Source organism: Emys orbicularis, chromosome 13, assembly GCF_028017835.1.
Source record: "Emys orbicularis isolate rEmyOrb1 chromosome 13, rEmyOrb1.hap1, whole genome shotgun sequence".
Lineage (NCBI taxonomy): Eukaryota > Metazoa > Chordata > Testudines > Emydidae > Emys > Emys orbicularis.
In genome coordinates this window covers 17,921,402-17,941,534 of record NC_088695.1, presented here as the reverse complement: position 1 = coordinate 17,941,534, position 20,133 = coordinate 17,921,402, and the positions used below count along the sequence as shown (strand labels likewise).

Here is a 20,133-nt window from a genome sequence, read left to right as displayed (position 1 = left end):
GCCTTCTGCCCTGCACCCCTCACACCCCAACACACCCCCAGCCTTCTGCCCTGAACCCCTCACACCCCAACACACCCCCAGCCTTCTGCCCTGCACCCCCATACCCCCAGCCTTCTGCCCTGAACCCCTCACACCCCAACACATCCAGCCTTCTGCCCTGCACCCCCACACCCTCCAGCCCTCTGCCCTGAACCCCCCACCCCAACACACACCCAGCCTTCTGCCCTGCACCCACCCACACACTCAGCCTTCTGCCCTGAACCCCTCACACCCCAACGCACACCCAGCCTTCTGCCCTGCACCCACACACCCCCAGCCCTCTGCCCTGAACCCCCATCCAACACACACCCAGCTTTCTGCCCTGCACCCACCCACACACTCAGCCTTCTGCCCTGAACCCCTCACACCCCAACACACACCCAGCCTTCTGCCCTGCACCCACACACCCCCAGCCCTCTGCCCTGAACCCCCCATCCAACACACACCCAGCCTTCTGCCCTGCACCCCCACAGCCCCATCCCTCTGCCCTGAACCCCCACACACACACTCAGCCTTCTGCCCTGCACCCCCACACCCCAACACACACCTAGCCTTCTGCCCTGCCCCCCTCACACCCCAACACACACCCAGCCTTCTGCCCTGAACCCCTCACACCCCAACACACACCCAGCCTTCTGCCCTGCACCCCCACAGCCCCATCCCTCTGCCCTGAACCCCCCCACACACCCAGCCTTCTGCCTTGCACCCCCACACCCCAACACACACCCAGCCTTCTGCCCTGCACCCCCACACCCCCAGCCCTCTGCCCTGAACCCCCCACACCCCAACACATACCCAGCCTTCTGCCCTGTACCCCCTCCCAGCCCTCTGCCCTGATCTCTGAACCCCCCCACACACCCCAGCCTTCTGCCCTGAACCCCGTCCCCCAGCCCTCTGCCCTGACCCCTAAAACACCTACCCCCCCAGGTCTGGGGTCCCGGCCGCAGGCCCTGATCAGCCCTCTGCCGGCCTAGGTGAACAGAACCCCAGGCTGGCAGCGAGCTGAGCAGGCTGATGGCGTAAGATCAGCATTTTAATTTAATTTTAAATGACGCTTCTTAAACATTTTGAAAACCTTGTTTACTTTACATACAATAGTTAATATAGACTTATAGAAAGAGACCTTCTAAAAACGTTAAAATGTATTACCGGCACGCGAAACCTTAAATTAGAGTGAATAAATGAAGACTCGGCACACCACTTCTGAAAGGTTGCCGACCCCTGTCTTAGATGTTCCTCCTGTCTACTTATTACAGCACTGTCCTTACTGAACCTTTCCCAGTGGCTTTTGCCAGCTCCAGGAGGCAGAGTTTACATTGCATTGCATGTCTGGCAAGTACTACATGCAAGTATTGCCACTGATATCAATGTCAGGTGTGTCTAGGTAGCAAATTCACAGATCTCTTTGCTTACTAAAAATTACAGTACAAAATTCAGTTTGGGAGGATCTAAATAATATGATAGAACAGTGCATTTGTGAATATTTGGGGGAAGTAAATTCTGCAACAATTAGTGGTGCGTGAAAAAGCACTAATGGCTCGTCTACACAGGCATGTTATACTGGTGTAAGCTAAGGTGCGAGTTTAAGCAGATCTTGTCATATTGGTATGAATCCCTATATGGACACTGCCAGTCTGGTACAGCAGTGGGATTTTTTGGTTTAGCTGATGTCGCTTGGGAAGGGGTTTAACTAAATTGGGGGGGGGAGCCACTATTATACCAGAATAGGCATTTCCACATGGGGGGTTTCCTGGTATTACTACACCCTTATAACTGGCAATAATTTCCAGTGTAGACAAGCCCAAAGGGGTTGGATACCGAATCAAGTTTCCTCTGGCAGCTCAATACATCATTTCAGACAGAGTAGAGCCGCTTAGCTGTGCATTGGGCTGCTCTGTGCCTTTAACGTCGCAGCCCTGGATAGGAGATGCTGAGATGAAACTTCCAGCAAGAACCACCAGCCTCTCTGCCATCCACACCCTCTTCTGGCAACCCCCGCAGATGAATCACTCCCTCTGTGGTCACTTTTATCCCCTCTGCCACTGTGTGGCAGCACATCTCCCCAGTTCTGATCCCCAGCTCCCGCTCGATGTTCCTGATTTTGCCAGAATGCCCCTCTCCTTCCTTTTCCTCACCAGTGTCACCCTCCTCTGAACACACTGTGGCCCCTGCACAAGTTCTGCCCATCCCTCTCATCTGATTTGCCCCCTCAAATCCTTTAGCCCAGTGGTTCTCAACCAGGGGTACTCAGAGGTCTTCCAACAGTTATATCATCTACTCTAGATATTTGCCTACTTTTACAGCAGGCTACATAAAAAGCACTAGTGAAGTCAGTACAAACTCAAATTTCATACAATGACTTGTTTATATTGCTCTATATACTATATGCCAGGACTTCTCAAACTGTGAGTCAGGACCCCAAAGTGGGTCGTGACCCCTTTTTAATGGGGGCACCAGAGCTGGTGTTAGACTTGCTGGGACCCGGGGCTGAAGGGGAAGCCCAAGCCCCACCACCTGGGGCCAAAGCCCAAGCCCCACCGGCCCAAGGCTGAAGTCAAACCCAGAGGGCTGCAGCCCTGGGTGGTAGGGCTCAGGTTACAAGCCCCCCACCGGGGGCTGAAGCCCTTGTACTTTGGCTCCTGCGCCCCAGGGCGGTGGGGCTTGTGTTCCCCCCACCCCCTACACACACACACACATACACACACAGGTGGGGCTCGGATGGGCTCAAGCTGTGGTCCCCCCTCCAGGGGCCATGTAGTAGTTTGTGTTGTCAGAAGGGTGTCGTGGTGCAATGAAGTTTGAGAACCCCTGCTACTGAACTGTAAGTACAATATTTATATTCCCATCGGTTTATTTTATAATTATAGGGTAAAAACGAGAAAGTCAGCACTTTTTCAGTAAATCTGTCCTATGACACTTATGTATTTTTACATCTGATTTTGTGAGCAAGTCATTTTTAAAAGAGGTGAAACTTCGGGGTACACAAAACAAATCAAGACTCCTGAAAGTGGGACAGTAGGGTGGAAAGGTTGAGAGCCACTGCTTTAGCCCCCTTTTATACCAGGGAGCAGATTCTGATGGCAAGGGAGGGCAGAGGCTTCTTCAGCCCATGTTACTGAGCATGTCTGGATAGTTCAGGCAGCTGGGTAACAAAAGCAAAGTACCAAATCTCCTCCTCCCTCCCCCAACAGAAATAATCTGAAGCAAAACACTCGTCCTTATGCTTCAGCTGAGGAGGGCGATTCGGAAGGTCTCAAGAGGGGATTTGCCGATTTCACACCCTGATTCCCCCAGGCTCTGTCCCTGCAGACAGACTCTGGGCTTTCGTTACAGTCGGTCCCAGGGAGGGCTGCAGCCCGGGTTGTTATCCAGGGGGCACAGGAAGCAGGGCTGGGAGCAGCAGCTGAGAGCTGTTGTATCCGGCGCTGGGGCGAGGGAAGGGGGAGAGTTCAAGGTAGGTAGGAGGCGTTAATGATAGTCACAGAGGGCCAGAGACCGCACAACTCCTGCATTTGAGTGATCAGTGATCAAGGCGGCTGGAAGAAGCGGCTGCTGCTGCCTCCATTATGAGTTGGGAGCCCGGGCTGAGCCGCTGCTGTTCCCCAGCGGGGTGTGTGCGGGGAGAGACCTGCACTGACCTCCCTTTGCATCCGTTCCTCCCAGGGGGGACTTTCTGCGGTGGCTGGAACCAGCCCCGGGCTCTGCCGACCCCAGCCCCTGACCCGGAGCCTGCAGGTGAGGGGAGAGACCCGGGGGAAAGGGCTGGGGCCGGGCAGGAAAGTGACTCTGCACCAACGGCCCCTCCTCGCCCCAGCTCTGCTCCGGGGCAGGGGTCCCGCACCTGGGGTGAAAAATCCACACCCCAAGAAAAGCAACACAGTTAAACCATCTAATCCCTGGTGTAGACAGTGCTAGATTGACAGGAGAATTCTCCCGTGGACATAGCTACTGCCTTCTGGGAGGTGGAGCACCTACCTCGACAGGAGAAGCCTTCCTGTTGGTGTAGGTAGCATCTTTACTGAAGATGCAGCTGTGCTGCTGCAGCATTGTAAGTGTGAACCTGCCCTAAGATTTGGTTCAGAGACTTTTAAAAATGTCTCCGTGGGTTTAGTCCGGGTGGGAGGGGCTGGGACTGCGCTGCAATAAAGTGACCGAGTGTTTTTGCAGCCTGGCAGAATCTAGAATCTGGCTTCAGGTAAAGAGCTCGGGGGAAACTGGGGTGTAAAATGGACTAAAACGTTTTCTGATACCTGCCCAATGGCCCTTCTTGCCTTGACAGGCTGCAGAATGACATCCACATCTTGCTCCAGATCCTCCCATCCTCCCAGGGCACAGGGAAGAGACATGGCTGCTGCAGTGGTGCTGGCTCAGGTAAGTGATTGGCAGGGAGGCGGTGGGGAGGGTGGGGTTTGACTGGACGTGCGGGAGGGACAGGAAATACAGGAGGAAAGTTTAATGAGGAATGAAAAACCTCTGTTGAGTCCTTTGCTCTTTACAGAACAAACACAATATGGAGACGCCACATGGGCACAGCTAGGTCCCAAATAACCGTGTTTAGTAACTACACAGACATGTGAAGTCTAGCCTTGTATTTACACTTAGATTAGTCCTTGGCAGCTTCTAAACCATAGAACATAGTGAGCCACCAGACAGCTCACAAAATGCTTAAAGGGATGTAATGGGGTTTTATGGATTGCTTTATCTCTAAAGGCAGCTAATCATCAACGGGAGCCCTTACCGTGTCCCTCTGCTTCGGCCACAGTGGGTTTCAACCGCCTGGGTTCTCAGCTACTAGCTGGTATTGCCCTCACCTGACTGTTTAAGGGAGCCAGGAACCCTACCCTACCTCCCAATGCAGTTTCAGTTATCCCTGACCCGGTCCTTACCCCCAGGACTAGCCTGATGCCTTCGTACATACCTTCCGTAATGGATGAACCAACAATCAATGTACACGTTATTTAGAAGGGGAAATATACAGGAAGCCTATAAAGGGAAGGGAAAGATGGACTTGGAGTCGATACTTCAGTAACTCTATACAACTCGCAAGTAACAAAACCCTTAGGGTGGGTTGCCCGGGATCGACGAGTCCAGTTTATTCCACACTAGTGGGCTTTATAAGGTGGAGGACCCCATGTACCCTGATGAGATGTTGTAGGCCTGAAGCTGCTGGAGTGTGGTGAGGTGACAAGAGTGCAGATTCACCCAGGGGTCTAACCTCTCTGTGGCAGCAATAGGCGTTATTCACAGTGGAAAAAGTCCCCACAGCACAGGGAGGCTCCTCGGCGTTTCCCAGGCCAGTTGCGTCTGCCAGAGTTCGGCACAGCAATTTGAGGGCAAAAGCGGCAACACATCGGGCAGAGGGAGACAGTCAGGGGATCACCCGCGCTCCCCTTGGGCAAGGGGAGGCAGTCGGGGCATCGCCCACGCTCCCCTCTGGTGGGAGGAGACAGTCGGGGCATCGCCCGTGTTCCCCTCAGGCAGTGGGGAGACAGTCGGGGCATCGCCCGCGCTCCCCTCGAGCGGGAGGAGACAGTCGGGGCATCGCCCGTGCTCCTATCGGACGGGGGGAGACAGTCAGGGCATCGCCCTTGCTCCCCTGAGGCGGGGGGAGACAGTCAGAGCATCGCCCACGCTCCCCTCTGGTGGGAGGAGACAGTCAGGGCAACACCCGCATTTCCCTCAGGCAGGAGTGACAGTCGGCGGATCGCTCGCATTCCCCTCAGGCGTGGGGGAGACAGTTGGGGGATCGCCTGTGCTCCCGCAGGCGTGGAGGAGACAGTTGGGGGATCGCCCGTGCTCCCGCAGGCATGGAGGAGACAGTCGGGGGATCGCCCGTGCTCCCGCAGGCATGGAGGAGACAGTCGGGGGATCGCCCGTGCTCCCGCAGGCATGGAGGAGACAGTCAGGGGATCGCCCGCATTCCCCTCAGGCGGGGGGGAGACAGTCGGGGAATCGCCCGCATTTCCCTCAGGCGGGGGGGAGACAGTCGGGGAATCGCCCGCATTTCCCTCAGGCGGGGGGGAGACAGTCGGGGAATCGCCCGCATTCCCCTCAGGCAGGGGGGAGACAGTCGGGGAATCGCCTGCATTCCCCTCAGGTGGCGGGGTGACAGTCAGGGGATCGGCCGCATTCCCCTCAGGTGCGGAGAGACAGTTGGGGGATCTCCCATGCTCCCCTGAGGCAGGGGGAAGACAGTCGGGGGATCGCCCACATTTCCCTCAGGAAGGGGGAGATAGTCTGTCCTCCTCTTATCCCCCCTCCAATTGGCTTACCCAGCCTTCCATCCTCTAGGGTTCACCCAATCACAATGTTCAACACCCTTGATGAGGTTAGCACACTGCAGTCCTCCCCATTTCTCATTACCCAGCAACTTGCTTGGCTTCCCTTTTCATCAGACCCATTAACCTGGGTGACTGGGATATTACCCAATTCCTGCATGCTATGGACTCCTCCCTCTTTAATGTAAAAAACTATTGGGGGGGAAAAAATCTCACCAACACATTACTGTCAAATTGACCATGGTAAAGAATCCAGCATGCTACAAATTCAATTTGAGTTGTTTTACAACTTCTCTCGGAAGACCATTGCACTGGCATCACAACAGCATCTAGGCAGAATCTGTACTTTCTGGCCTAGCTGTGTCAGCCACATCTTCCCGCTATGTGATTCTAGGGTCACTTGTAGTGGAAACAAGGATGCAAGTCTCAGTGGTGCTGACACAAGTCAATGTCTGTGGCTGTACTGTAGGGTAGGTGTTTTTAATAGGCATCACTGGGGTAGGAAATCCTGCTAAACTTGTGCTTAAAAGCTGGTTTAGGCAGACATTCAGTGAAAGACATCAGCTTTCTTGTGCATAAGTTCAGCTAATCTGTTTTGTATCAGAATCAATAATAATAACAACAAAAATGAAGGGCTTTTATGCTCTGCCAGTCCAGTTGAATCCATGTCATTCTCTATTATTTAGTACTGGATCCTTTCACTCCACAACATACAGGTTCAGCATATGTTCTTTATTTATGTTACCTTCACTTTAATAAGACCTCAGGGAGAGAGGACGTCCATTGTATGTTTTTAGTAGCACTGAGGTTTTCCACAACGTTACTTCTGTAAGTAGCCTCTGATAATCCTGCTATGAAATAGGACAGAGCACACCCTGTATCAAGCTTCATTTCAAGTCTAACTTCATCTACATTGTAAAGAATTCCAAATAACATTTTGTTTTCTTCTAAATGTAACAGTTCTGGAGATGCTATAACTGTCCCGGGGCTTGTCATGACTGCAAAGTTAACTCTAGTTATAGCTCGAGCGCTGCCCCTAACTTGAGTCACGTCCACACACAAAACCCTTAACTTGAGAGCAGCTCAGCTGCCTGCAGAGTGAAGAATCGTAGGATGTGCCCCCAAAAGTCTTAGCAACACACACAAGTGAGAATAACACCAGTGTGGACACAGTAACTCAGGTGTTATTTCTCTGTGTGGCCTCTCTCACTCAAGCTAGGCTAATTTATGAGGAGTAGCTCATAAACTGGAGTTAACTCTGCAGCGAAGACATAGTCTCACTGGGCTCCATGTTGTCTCTCAATATCGGTGGGACAGTCCTCTACTGAGCTATTGTACAAGCCCGTTTTCTCCAAATACCAGGCACTTTTAACCCTTCCCCCTTCCACCCTGATTTAATGAACAGTCCAAGTGGCTGCAGGTAGCAATTTCTTTGTAGATTCACTTTTACTGGCCCTCTGCAGTCACTGTCTATTCCACTGTATTCCCGGATTTGGACCATGTCCTCAGTGCAAATTGTTGTCTTTTTACTGTGTAATGTGCCAAAGAATTCGATGAAACCACCGAGGCATAGTTGGGTTCCAAATAATCACATTTAGTAAATTTACACAGACACCCAAGGCCTAGCTACATACACACTGCTGCTCTGACTGGCTCTGGAGGCTTCTAAAACCTAGAATATAGTGAGTTCCACTAAAGCGCTCATAAACCATTTTAAGAAATACTAACCTAACCTTATACACTACATCTTCTTAAGGTAGGGCCTGGATTGTAGGGATAGGGTGGAAATACTTCTTTGTGAGGAAACAACCCCCCGAATGTGTTGATACCAAAGCTCTGTTGCCATCCTACAGCACTCAGAAGCCAAGAGTAACTCTGGAGGTGGGTTTAAAAACTGTAGGGAAATGGTGGCCATTTTGAATAAGGGTAGTTTGACTCTACCCCCCTGAAAGTAATGGGAGGTGGTGGCCATGTAGAACAAGGGAGAATGTGTGAGTTCTGTGTGAGGAATTATGAGATCATGGAAAATGCCCCCAAATCCAATTAAATATTGTGAGACTCATGATTAAAATCAGCATAGATGGCAGCTCTTGGCATCACGGTTTCTCCATAAAAACAGTGTGTTTTTAATGACAGCTTTGAGAAATTTCCCCTTCCCCAGGGAAAATTTCCTGCTCTCTGTGGGGTGGGGGTGAGGGATTTTGCAGCCCTGCCTGTGACTGAGCTGGTGGGGTTGTGGCTGGGGCAGCAGGTTCTGAGAGGGGGACTCTGGCTGTTTCAGGGGCTGGTGACCTTCGAGGAGGTGGCTGTGTATTTTACTGAAGAGCAATGGGATCTGCTGGACCCCCGTCAGAGAGCCCTCTACAGGGACGTCATGCAGCAGAACTATGAGAATGTGACCTCGCTGGGTAAGGATTCCTGTCCCCTCGGGTATTAGAAGGAGTGGGGGTCTCTGAAGCATCTGGGTTGGCTTCTGCTCAGGTTCTTCCCTGGTCCCTTAGATTTCAGGAGGATCAGTCCCGAAGAGAGACTGTGAGAGAGTGCATCTGAAGAAATGAGGATTTTTACCCACGAAAGCTTATGCCCAAATAAATCTGTTAGTCGTTAAGGTGCCACCGGACTCCTTGTTGTTTTAGTAACTATCTTGACGAATCATTCTTCTGTCCATCTGGCTGTGTCTACACCAAAGGCTAGGATGGCACAGCTACGGCAGTGTAGCTGAGCGCTGTAGCTACATCAGCCTAAATTGTAAGTGTAGACCAGGCCTCTGTCTTAGAAATGACTGATTTAAGAGAAGGTCATTAGAGTCACTGAGTTTTAAGGCCAGAAGCGACCACCAGGTTATCTAGTCTGACCTCCTGTATATCACAGGTAATCAACGCCCCTCAGCACCTGCACACAACCGCACAACCAAAATTAGACCGAAGTATTACAGATCTCAGGAGACTAGACCATTATGTGCAGCAGACAGCGAATAAGAGGAACCAAGGTGCACAGAGTCTGAGGCCCCAACAATGGCAGGGAAATGATTAAGTGTGAGACACCCACAGAATCCTGTATCAGAGGGGTAGCCGTGTTAGTCTGAATCTGTAAAAAGCAACAGAGGGTCCTGTGGCACCTTTAAGACTAACAGAAGTATTGGGAGCATAAGCTTTCGTGGGTAAGAACCTCACTTCTTCAGATGCAAGTAATGGAAATCTCCAGAGGCAGGTATAAATCAGTGTGGAGATAACGAGGTTAGTTCAATCAGGGAGGGTGAGGTGCTCTGCTAGCAGTAGAGGTGTGAACACCAAGGGAGGAGAAACTGCTTCTTACAGAGGCTTCTTGGGACTGAGAGGGACCAGACATCAATCCAGGTTCTCCCCATCTTTCTAAACAAGTCTCTCTTATTTCAAAATTGTAAGTAAAAGCCAGGCAAGGCGTCTTAGATTTACTTTGTTTTCTCAACTTGTAAATGTACCTTTTACCAGAGTGCTTATCTTGTTTGCTATACTTTGAACCTAAGACAGAGGGGATTCCTCTGAGCTCTTTAAGTTTGATTACCCTGTAAAGTTATTTTCCATACTGATTTTGCAGAGATGATTTTTACCTTTTGCTTTAATTAAAAGCCTTCTTTTTAAGAACCTGATTGATTTCTCCTTGTTTTAAGATCCAAAGGGGGTTTGGATCTGTATTCACCAGGAGTTGGTGAAAGGAAGGAGGGGGGAAGGGTCAATCTCTCCTTGTTTAAGATCCAAGCAGTTTGGATCTGTATTCACCAGGGAATTGGTGAAAGGTTTCTCAAGGCTTCCCAGGGAGGGAATCCATCGAGAATGGTGGCAGCGGGACCAGAGCTAAGCTGGTAGATAAGCTTAGCAGTTTTCATGCAGGCCCCTACATTTGTACCCTAAAGTTCAAAGTAGGGATACAGAAGCCTCTGTAAGAAGCAGTTTCTCCTCCCTTGGTGTTCACACCTCTACTGCTAGCAGAGCACCTCACCCTCCCTGATTGAACTAACCTCGTTATCTCCACACTGATTTATACCTGCCTCTGGAGATTTCCATTACTTGCATCTGAAGAAGTGAGGTTCTTACCCACGAAAGCTTATGCTCCACAGAATCCTGGCAAGTGACCTGCATCCACATGCTGCAGAAGACAACAAGGTGAACAAACCCCCAAGGTCACTGCCAATGTGACCTGGGGAAATTCCTTTCCAACCTCACGTACAGCGATCAGTTAGTCCCCAATGTTGTGAGCAAGAAACAGCCAGCCAAGTACCTGAGAGAGAGAATCCTCGGTGCGACCTAAGAGCCCTGCCCCCCCCCCCCCCCCCCCACTGCCCCATTTCCAGCCATGATCATCCCTGATGCTTCATAGGAAGGAAATACAAAAAAAAACCCCTCCCAGAATACATTGGGGGGATTCTTTTCTGATCCCTGCTGGTAGCTGGCTGAAACCCTGAAGCATAATTGAAGGGTGAGTTCACAGCTATCAGTCTCAGCAAGGTCTGAGTCACTAGTACCTCTCAGTAGAGGGACATTTTTGAGGGGACTTGTAACTTGAGAACCCCTCAAAAGACCCCACACCTCAAGGAGGCACACAAAATGCAAAATGATCTGAGTAACCATTCAGATTTTAGAGCATTTACAAGAGTTGAGCTTTAAAGCCTATAAAATGGCAGGAATGGAAACCCACTAAATGTTTTTCTGTATTGGTGCGTGCGTACTGTAAAAAGTGTACATTTTCTTAAATCCCATTCTCAGTCTGGATCCCCCAAAGATTTAGGGGGTGCCATGCACTATTTTGGGTAAAACTATTGAGACCAGCGTCACATCAATAGTTAGATCTCTAACTCTATGCAAAAAAACAAACAAACTAGAAACTCTTTATAAATGGCTGGTTTTTTCAGGTCTTATATCTCTGGCACCTCTAGCTCAAATGACCCCAAGTTTGGGTCACTGTACCCTACACCCGTCTGACAAAGGATGTCAATTTTAGAGGACTTAGAAAGGTGAACCTTTCAACAGAAGTCGTGATGCAACCTTCACTATAGTGGCACTGCCATGCCAATACAATTTCCTGGTTTTTCAGAAGTTTGAGTTTGAAATACTTTAACTCTGTATTTCCTGGGTTTTTGGAGGTTTGGGTATCACTGAATTTATTACGTGTTTTTTCTGGTTTTTCGTTGAATAATGATTATAATAATTTTTTGCGGTTTAGTTAGTCGTTTACAGTGGTCAGAAAAGAATATTTTACCCTGATGTACAAATGGCTAGTTGTGTTCTAGGATGGGGTCTTCGTTTGTATGTTTTCCTCCGCTGAAGCATAAGAGATTGGCCACAGTTGAAGACAGGACACCAGATGGGGTGGACCAGTACTTTGAGGTGGTACAGAAAACCCTCTTTCTAGATTCCTGGCTGGTGTGTCTTACATGCTCAGGGTCAGACTGATCGCCTGATATGGGGTTAGGAATCAATTTTCCTGCAACTCCGATTGGCTGGAACCTTGGTGTGGGAGGGGGTTAGCTTTCCTGAGTCTGCAGCATTGGGTCTAGCTCACCTCCTGGGATCATCTGAGCATATCTTGCCAAATCAATGCCCTGCCAGTGCAGGGGCCTCAGACATTAGTAGCATGTTGATCTCTCCTGTTCTCTCCCTGTGCCACACAGTTTACTCTCCTGGGGACTGAAATGTTTTCAACTAAAGTCTCTGGGCTTAATATAGGGGGTATATCGGCTGTGATACACATTAGGTCAGACTAGATGCCCTTAAGCTCTGTGAAGAATACAAGGGCACCCACTCATCCAGCACATCTGGAAACCGCTGTCTCTCAGAATAATTGTAAAATCCTGGTCTCACCTGCTTTCTTTCCCTGGAGCAGGATTTCCAATTGCCAAACCCAACATAATATCCCAGCTGGAACGAGGGGAAGAGCCGTGGGTGCCAGATCTCCCCAGCTTTGAGGAAAGGGACATCCTGAGAAACATCCACACAGGTGAGCAAGTGATTAAATAGACACAGAAACCACCCAGCATTGGCATAATCAGCTGGGATTCCCACAAAGGGCCCGTGAGCTCCCCCACTTCTGCTTCATCTCACCCAGGTCAGGATTGTGACTAGCTGGTGTCGTATCCTCATGTCAGATGCAAGTCAGGGCTTCCCATCCATCCTGACTGACACCTAGCAGTAGCTCCCTCCCCACTGGGTTTTCACTTGGGATGTGGAGGCAGAACTGGTCCCCTCCTCTCTCCTTTCTGGGGAAGGGTTTTGGGGGGAGGGATTTGGCTCCTGATTTTTCCATCTCCCCAGCAGGTATTTGGTTTATTTCCTGCCAACCCATTCACTTTTTTGAGGTTCCCTTTCCCCTCGGGCACAGGGAATGACTCCTGTCTGGATTATCTCTCTGTCCCAGCAGGTGATGGGATGGTGGGTGAGAGCGAGGAGGAGACTCCTCAGCAGGAAGTTCCTGAGCAAGTGGAACAACACGGAAATCTATCAGGAAGAACGGAAGAGGACGTTTCCCAGAGTCCTGAGCAGAGAGAAGCCTGTGACAGACAGCAAGGAAGTAACCCAGGGATGAAACTGGGTAAATCCACTTACCAAGTGGGAGGTCTGAAGGACCTTAAGAAAGCCACGATCCTGCCAAGAGTCTTCAGTAAAGAGGAACCATATGACTGTGCTGAGTGTGGGAGAAGTTTCAACCGGAGATCCTACCTTGTTAGACATCAAAGAGTCCACACTGGTGAAAAACCCTATAACTGCCCCAGCTGTGGGAAGTGCTTCAGTCAGATATCACACCTTATTGTACATCAGAGAATCCATACAGGAGAGAGACCCTATAAATGCCTTGACTGTGAGAAAAGTTTCAAGCACAGTTCAGACCTTGTTTCACACCAGAGAATTCACACAGGGGAGAGACCATATAAATGCCCAGACTGTGGGAAGAGCTTCAGGCAGAGCTCAGTCCTTATTTCACATCACACAATCCATACGGGAGAGAAACCCCATAACTGTCTTGAGTGTGGGAAATATTTTGCTTATTTCTCATCCCTGATTTCACACCGGAGAATCCACACAGGAGAGAGACCCTATACATGCCTCGACTGCGGGAAAACCTTCCGTCAGAAAGGTACCCTTATTATCCATCAGAGAATCCACACTGGAGAGGCACCCTATAGCTGTCTTAAGTGCGGGAAAAGCTTCAAGCAGAGATCAGACCTTAGTGTACATCAGAGAATCCATGTGGCAGAGAGACCCTATAAATGCCCCGACTGTGGGAAACGCTTCAGCCAGAGTTCAAACCTCCTTAAACACCAGAGAATCCACACAGGAGAGAGACCCTATAACTGTCTGGAGTGTGGGAAACATTTTTCCAATTTCTCTTACCTGATTTCACATTGGGGAATCCACACGGGAGAGAGACCCTATAAGTGCCCCGACTGCGGGAAAAGTTTCAAACAGAGCTCGGACCTTATTTCACACAGACGAATTCACACAGGAGAGAGACCTTATAAATGCTCTGTCTGTGGAAAGAGCTTCAGCCAGAGATCAAACCTCAACGTACATCAGAAAATCCACACGGCAGCAAGACCCTATAACTGCCCCAAGTGCGGGAAAAGCTACAGGCGCAACTCAGAGCTTATTTCACATCAGAAAATCCACATGGGAGAGAAACCCCATAACTGCCCTGAGTGCGGAAAAAGCTTCAAGCGGAGCTCAGTACTAATTTCGCATCAGAGAATCCACACGGGAGAGAAACCCTTTAAGTGCTCCGAATGTGGGAAAAGTTTCTGTCAGAGATCGCAACTTATTAGGCATCAGAGAATTCACACAGGACAGAGACCTTATAAATGCTCGGAGTGCGGAAAGAACTTTACCCAGAGCTCAACCCTTATTGTCCATCAGAGAATGCACACCGGAAATAAACCATATACATGTTCTGTCTGTGGGAAAAGCTACAAGGTGAAGACCTCACTAATATCCCACCAGAAACTGCACACAAGGTAGAAAGTGTTGGGAGTTCTCCCTGTGGTCTGTGTCCTCTTGAAGCAAAGTGTAAATGTGCTTCATTTGAGGGGGGTCTGGGCAGGGGCAGCAGGTGGGCACAAGGTTGGGGTTTTAGTGGGCAATGGTTGATGGGGCCCAGAAGAGGCAGGAACGCTGGATACTGGGGAGCTGTGTTGTTTCTGGGTCTGGGTGAAGCAGATGATGAGATTAGTAGCGAGATGTTTCTATGGATTCCACACACGCTTACCAATGTAGAGAAGAGGTAAAAATGCCCTGTTGCCATTTGTGTCTGCAGCTCCTCAGGCCTCTCAGGACAGGGGCAGAAGGATGTTCCTCAGAGAAGCAGCGAGAGGCCGCATGGGGCTGTGGTTATAAGGCAGATGGTGCTACTAAGCTGAAGCAACAGGATTTCAGAGCAGTGCTCAGTGTATTGAACATCTCTGCAGCTGTGGGATGCGAGGAGCGACTGAGAAGGGAATGAATGGTGGAGATTCCCCAAACAGCTATTGTCATTTGGAGTTGCACTGTTCCTGGGAGGACAGTATGGTGTAATAGTGACAGCAGGAGGAATTGGGACTCAGGACTCCTGGGTTCTATTCTCAGCTCTTGTATGGGAGTAAGGGCTAGTCAGTTAAAGCAGTGGAAGCTGGGACCGTGGGACTCCTAGGTTCAGTTCCCAGTTCTGAGAGGGGAGTGTGTCAAATCACGCCATCAAACGAATGCTCCGGAAGGTGGTAGGTGCCAATGGATACTATCGGAACACCCTGATTCCACTCATTTTAATGGCCCTCAGGACAACTCCAGCTGCCTCCACAGATCACACGCTCTTTGAGGTGATGACTGGGTGAATTATGCTCATACCAGAGCATCTTCTGTGCATACCCACAGTTAGAGGTGGGAGGTGTGGGGTGGCAGTGGAGAGATGGGCAGACAGGACCCCTGGGTTCAATAACGCTCCGTGCTAGTGTCTCCTGGTGTGAACTTGTGCCAGTCACTCCCCCTCCTCTCTGTGCAGCCTCCTCTTCTCCAGTCTCTGATGGGGATAATAGTTGCTCCCCTTCACAGGGAGTCATGGGGTGTCACTAATTCTTCTGTGAGAAGTGACTCAGGAGGCCAGAGGTGCTGACCCTCGTCTGCCCCTTCCTGGCTCACTGTGTCAGCGGAGTGAGTGACTGAACCTATGGAAAGGGTTTCAGCAGGATTTCCTCATCCCTGTTTTCAGGCAGGGGCTCAGCTGACATCGCACATGGGATTTTTCCTGAAATAACTGCCCTGTGAGGAATTTTTCTCCTTGTTTTGGGATGGTGGGTGAGTGGAGGGTCTCTTGTTTCTAGAAAATCAGATTTCAGATTCATCTTTATTTCTCATTGAAGTTTTTACTTTGGTTTCTGTTTTTTCCAAATAAATTCCTAATAAAATGTTTGTTGCAAATCCACCGTCTCCCAGGGAATCTCAGACATTTCCTCTGTTCTTGAGCTGAACGGGTGAGTTCCCCCTCATGAATTCAATGTTGATCAATTCAAAGTAACGCGCTTTAGAAAACATAATCCCAACTATACATATAAAATGATGGGGTCTAAATGAGTTGTTACCACTCAAGAAAGAGATCTTGGAGTCATTGTGGATAGCTCTCTGAAATCATCCACTCTGTGTGCAGTGGCAGTCAAAAAAGGCTACCAGAATGTTTGGAATCATTAGGAAAGGGATAGATAAGACAGAAAATCTCATAATGCAACTATATAAATCCATGGTATGCACACACTCCTTGAATATGGCTTGCAGTTCTGGTCTCCCCATCTCAAAAAAGATATGTTAGAAATTAAAAAGGTACAGACAAGGGTAACAGACATGATTTGGGGTATGGAACAGCTTCATATGAGGAGCAGTGAAAAAGACTGGGACTGTTCAGGTTGGAAAAGAGACAACTAAGTGGGGGTTATGATAGAGGTCTGTAACATCATGAATGGTGTGGAGAAAGTAAATAAGGAAGTGTTATTTACCCCTTCATATAACACAAGAGCCAGGTGTCATCCAATGAAATGAATAGGCAGCAGGTAAAAACTAACAAAAGGAAGTGTTTCTTCACACAAGCCTGTGGAATTCATTGCTTGGGGATGTTGTGAAGGACAAAAGTATAACTTCAAAAAGAATTAGATAAGCTCAAGCCAAAACATTCAGGGATGGAACCCCATGCTCTGGGTATCCCTAAGCATCTCACTGCCAAAAGCTGTGGGGTTGGACAACGGGCTGGATCACTCGAAAATTGCCCTGTTGTGTTTATTCCCTCTGAAGCACCTGGCCTTGGCCACTGTGGAAGTCAGGACCATGGGGTAGAATGATGGACCATTGGTCTGACCCTGTATGGCCATTCTTATTCACTCCCCCTCAGCAGGAATCTCTCACTCCCCCTATCCAGCCCCTTTCGCTGATGTGTCTGCCCATCCTGCTTTAAAAGGGATATCTGGCACCTCCATGTCTTTGCTCTTGCAGCTCTAAGTGCCTCTGATCTCAGTCTCTGAGTCTTCCCCTCCCCTATACTCTGCTGTCCCGTTCTTGGTCCCAGACCCCAGCTCCGTGCTGTACCTGGGGCCATTGAACCCCAACATCAGGGCTCTGATCACAACCCCTGCCCTGGACCTAGAGGGGAGTGACCAATTGCAGCCACCAGACAAAACACCCCCATGTGTTTGTTGCTGTCTGAAATTGTCAGCCCAGACATCTCAGTGCGGGTGTTTGAAGCAGCCCTGGGCCATCATCTGAGCTGCAGGGAAACAGAGTATCTTTACGGGGTATCTTTAGTGTATGCTCAGTAATCCTTGCCCCTCAGAATCCAAGCAGCATGAAGATACAGTTCCTCCTTGTTAAGGCTTCTTATTCCCTGATTCCCCCCCCCCCCCTCCCGCCGCTTTGAGTTGCAAGTTCAACTGTTGGGAGGAATTCACTCGCATCATGTCTCCTAGTTTGTCTGGTGTCAATGGGCTTGCTCTTTCAGGCTGGATATAACCCTTGTTGGATACTAGTATGTCACGCTAGTTAATATTTCTCTCTTGTCTGGTGGTTTACACAATTACAGAGGCTCACAATGCAAATGCTCAACTATTACCTTACAATATGGGATGCAGTTATTATAAGTGAGATTAAGGTACACAGCACTTACAAGCATTCAAAAAAGTCAAAACACTAAGCACATTTTTATAACTCTACCACCTATTTGACCAGTACTAACACACAGGTCAACCAGACTGGTTCTGGTTGTTTTTCAGTATCTAAGTGAGGCACAGGGATCTTGGCATAAAGTGGCACCTGGTTTGCCAATGTCACACCAGAAACCACCTGAGCTCCCCAAAGAGTCTGCAGGAAAATGTTCCCATCTGTTTCGTTTATACAAGGACCCACCCAGCCCATCTGGCAACAGCTCTGTCTCAGGACAACTGTAAAACCCTCATCTCACCTGTTTTCTCACAACAGGTTTTCCAATTCCCAAACTGAACATAATTTCCCATCTGAGAAGTGGGGGAAGAGCTGTGGGTCCTGGACCTCCAGGGCTCTGAGGAGAGGCAGGTCCTGAGAAACATCCACACTGGTGAGGAATTGGTTCAACGGTCCCACAGAAACCATCCATCATTGGTATAAACAGCTGGGATTGTTTTAAAGGCCCTGCAGGTTCCCTCAGTTCTGCCTTATCTCGCCCATTGTGCCCAGCCGATGTTGTATCAGATGTCACTCAACTGCACAGCCACCCAGGGAGACGCCCTGTGAGGGTCCCCAGCGCTCACCCTGCACCCGCACAGCCACCCAGGGAGATACCCTGCCAGGGTCCCCACATCCAGCATCCACACAGCCAGTCCAGGCCCTACCAGTGTGAGTGAAGCAGCAAGAACCTTTGGGAACACGTCTACTCACACCAGGCACCAGAGCCTCCCCAGAGGGCAGAGAGACCCCCAGGCACGGGTCGCACCCCTCCCTCATCAGACATTGCACTTGGGGCGGAGATCCCTCTGGATATGACTCTGGGGACAGGGAGAGCCACTGCCACACCAGCCGCCCTACCAGGGGCAGAGCGTGCCTCCCCAGATAGGAGGAGAGATTCCCTCCAGAGAGCCCTCTCCAGACCAAAGCCCACCCCAGTTCTTCCTTCAGTTCACGGAGCCACTTGACACATGGGAATTACACAACAGTGGGACAGGTGCCTCGCTGGTGTAAATCAGTGGTTGTGCCATTGGGGTCATTGGGCCAGAACCCCAGAGGGTGTTATTGAGAGAATCCAAAAGGGGGCATCTCTCAGAGCTGGCACAGGTCACAGCGTCAGCAGAGTCTCACAGCACAGCCTGGCCAACACCTGTGACTTCCCTAGCTGGATGCATGAGTGTCTTCAGCGTGGCTCAGTAGCTGGGCTGTGACAGCCACATTTCCTCGGAGCATGGGGGTGGGGAGACATGTCACACACACTGGCCAGTGGGTTACACAAGCGCTGTCGGTGCCTGACTGTCTGAGCCCTCATGCAGGTGCCTAACACTCAGGGTTTCCCCCCCAGATTGACCCTCCACATGTTGGGGTTGAGTTCATTTTGTGACCTGGGGTCATACAGGGAATGCATTAAAGTAAAACTAAGCAGAATCAACCAATTCCTGGGCATTGCACGACTCCCCCATCACAGTGGGGGAACGCTAGAGAACCTTTGGGTACAACTGGGCCAAATCCCTCTGGGCCCCGCAAAGAACACACCCAACCAGAGATTTCCCCAACCTACAGGGCTGCAGCTCCCCGAACCCCGGTCTGTCCTGTCCCCACTTACAGCTCACCCTCTCCCAGGCCTTTCCTGTTTTGGCCAGGGACACTGGGGTCTCCCTCCTGTCCCCAAAGGTGGGCTGCTGTCCTTAGTTCCACCCCTCCAAAGTCTGGCTGGCTGAGGACAAGGCACTCAGCTGTCCACCCCAATCTCCAAACCGACCCGAAGCTGTAGAACCTCAGCCACCTGCCAATGGGACCCCTACCCCGAAACATGGTGCAGAAGGGATCCAGGCACAACCCTTTTCTCCTCCGTGAAACCTCCAGAGTGAATGAACCAGAGACAGAGTCCCAGAGACACGTGCCCTCTGCTGTCATCCTGGGCTTTGGTCAGCATCCCTGGGGCCTTTTAATTTTGGGGCCCTCCTGGGACATTCACAATTCCTTACAGTCCTGTATTCCCCAATGACACCCCCTCTCCAGAGACACAGTCCTCCCTCCAGAAGTTAACAGGGCACAATCCATTTATTGTGGTCTAATTAATAGAAGAAAGCCCATGGGAAATAGAGTCATGAGGCAGGAATACCTGGGTCCCTGTAACTCAGGGCTCTGGGCTTCTACACTAGGTCCAAACATCCAGACAGGGTCTCCCCAGAGCGAGTGACTCACTGCCTTGCTCCATGCTGTAGGGACACCCTTGCATACACAGCCCCCTAGAACTGCTCTGGCCTTTAATGCTGCCCTATTACAGGGCAAACTACTATGTCACTCCCTCTCTCTCCCCCCATGTGGTCTCTCTAAGCCAGTGGCTCTCAGCCGTTTCAGATGACTGTACCCTTTTCAGGAGTCAGATCTGTCTTATGTATCCCCAAGTTACACCTCACTTAAAAATGACTTGCTTACAAAAATCAGACATAAAAATACAAAAGTGCCAACGCCACTATTATTGAAAAATTGCTGAATTTTGCATTTTTACCATATAAAATAAATCAATTGGAATATAAATATTGCACTTACATTTCAGTGTATAGTAGGGAAGTATAAACAAGTCACTGTGTGAAATTTGAGTTTGTACTGATTTTGCTACTGCTTTTTATGTAGCC

General features: G+C 50.0%; 1 protein-coding gene across 1 annotated transcript in view; it reads left to right on the top strand.

Annotated features, from left to right (window-relative positions):
* The window catches only part of LOC135887537 (zinc finger protein 84-like), a 45,725-nt gene that overhangs the window by 9,581 nt on the left and 16,011 nt on the right, over window positions 1-20,133 (top strand). The window contains exons 4-9 of the mRNA XM_065415266.1: window positions 4,319-4,410; window positions 5,804-5,940; window positions 8,599-8,725; window positions 12,177-12,290; window positions 12,711-13,271; window positions 13,524-14,298. Coding sequence (XP_065271338.1) covers window positions 4,319-4,410; window positions 5,804-5,940; window positions 8,599-8,725; window positions 12,177-12,290; window positions 12,711-13,271; window positions 13,524-14,298 — 1,806 coding nt within the window. The remainder of the gene's footprint in view (window positions 1-4,318; window positions 4,411-5,803; window positions 5,941-8,598; window positions 8,726-12,176; window positions 12,291-12,710; window positions 13,272-13,523; window positions 14,299-20,133) is intronic.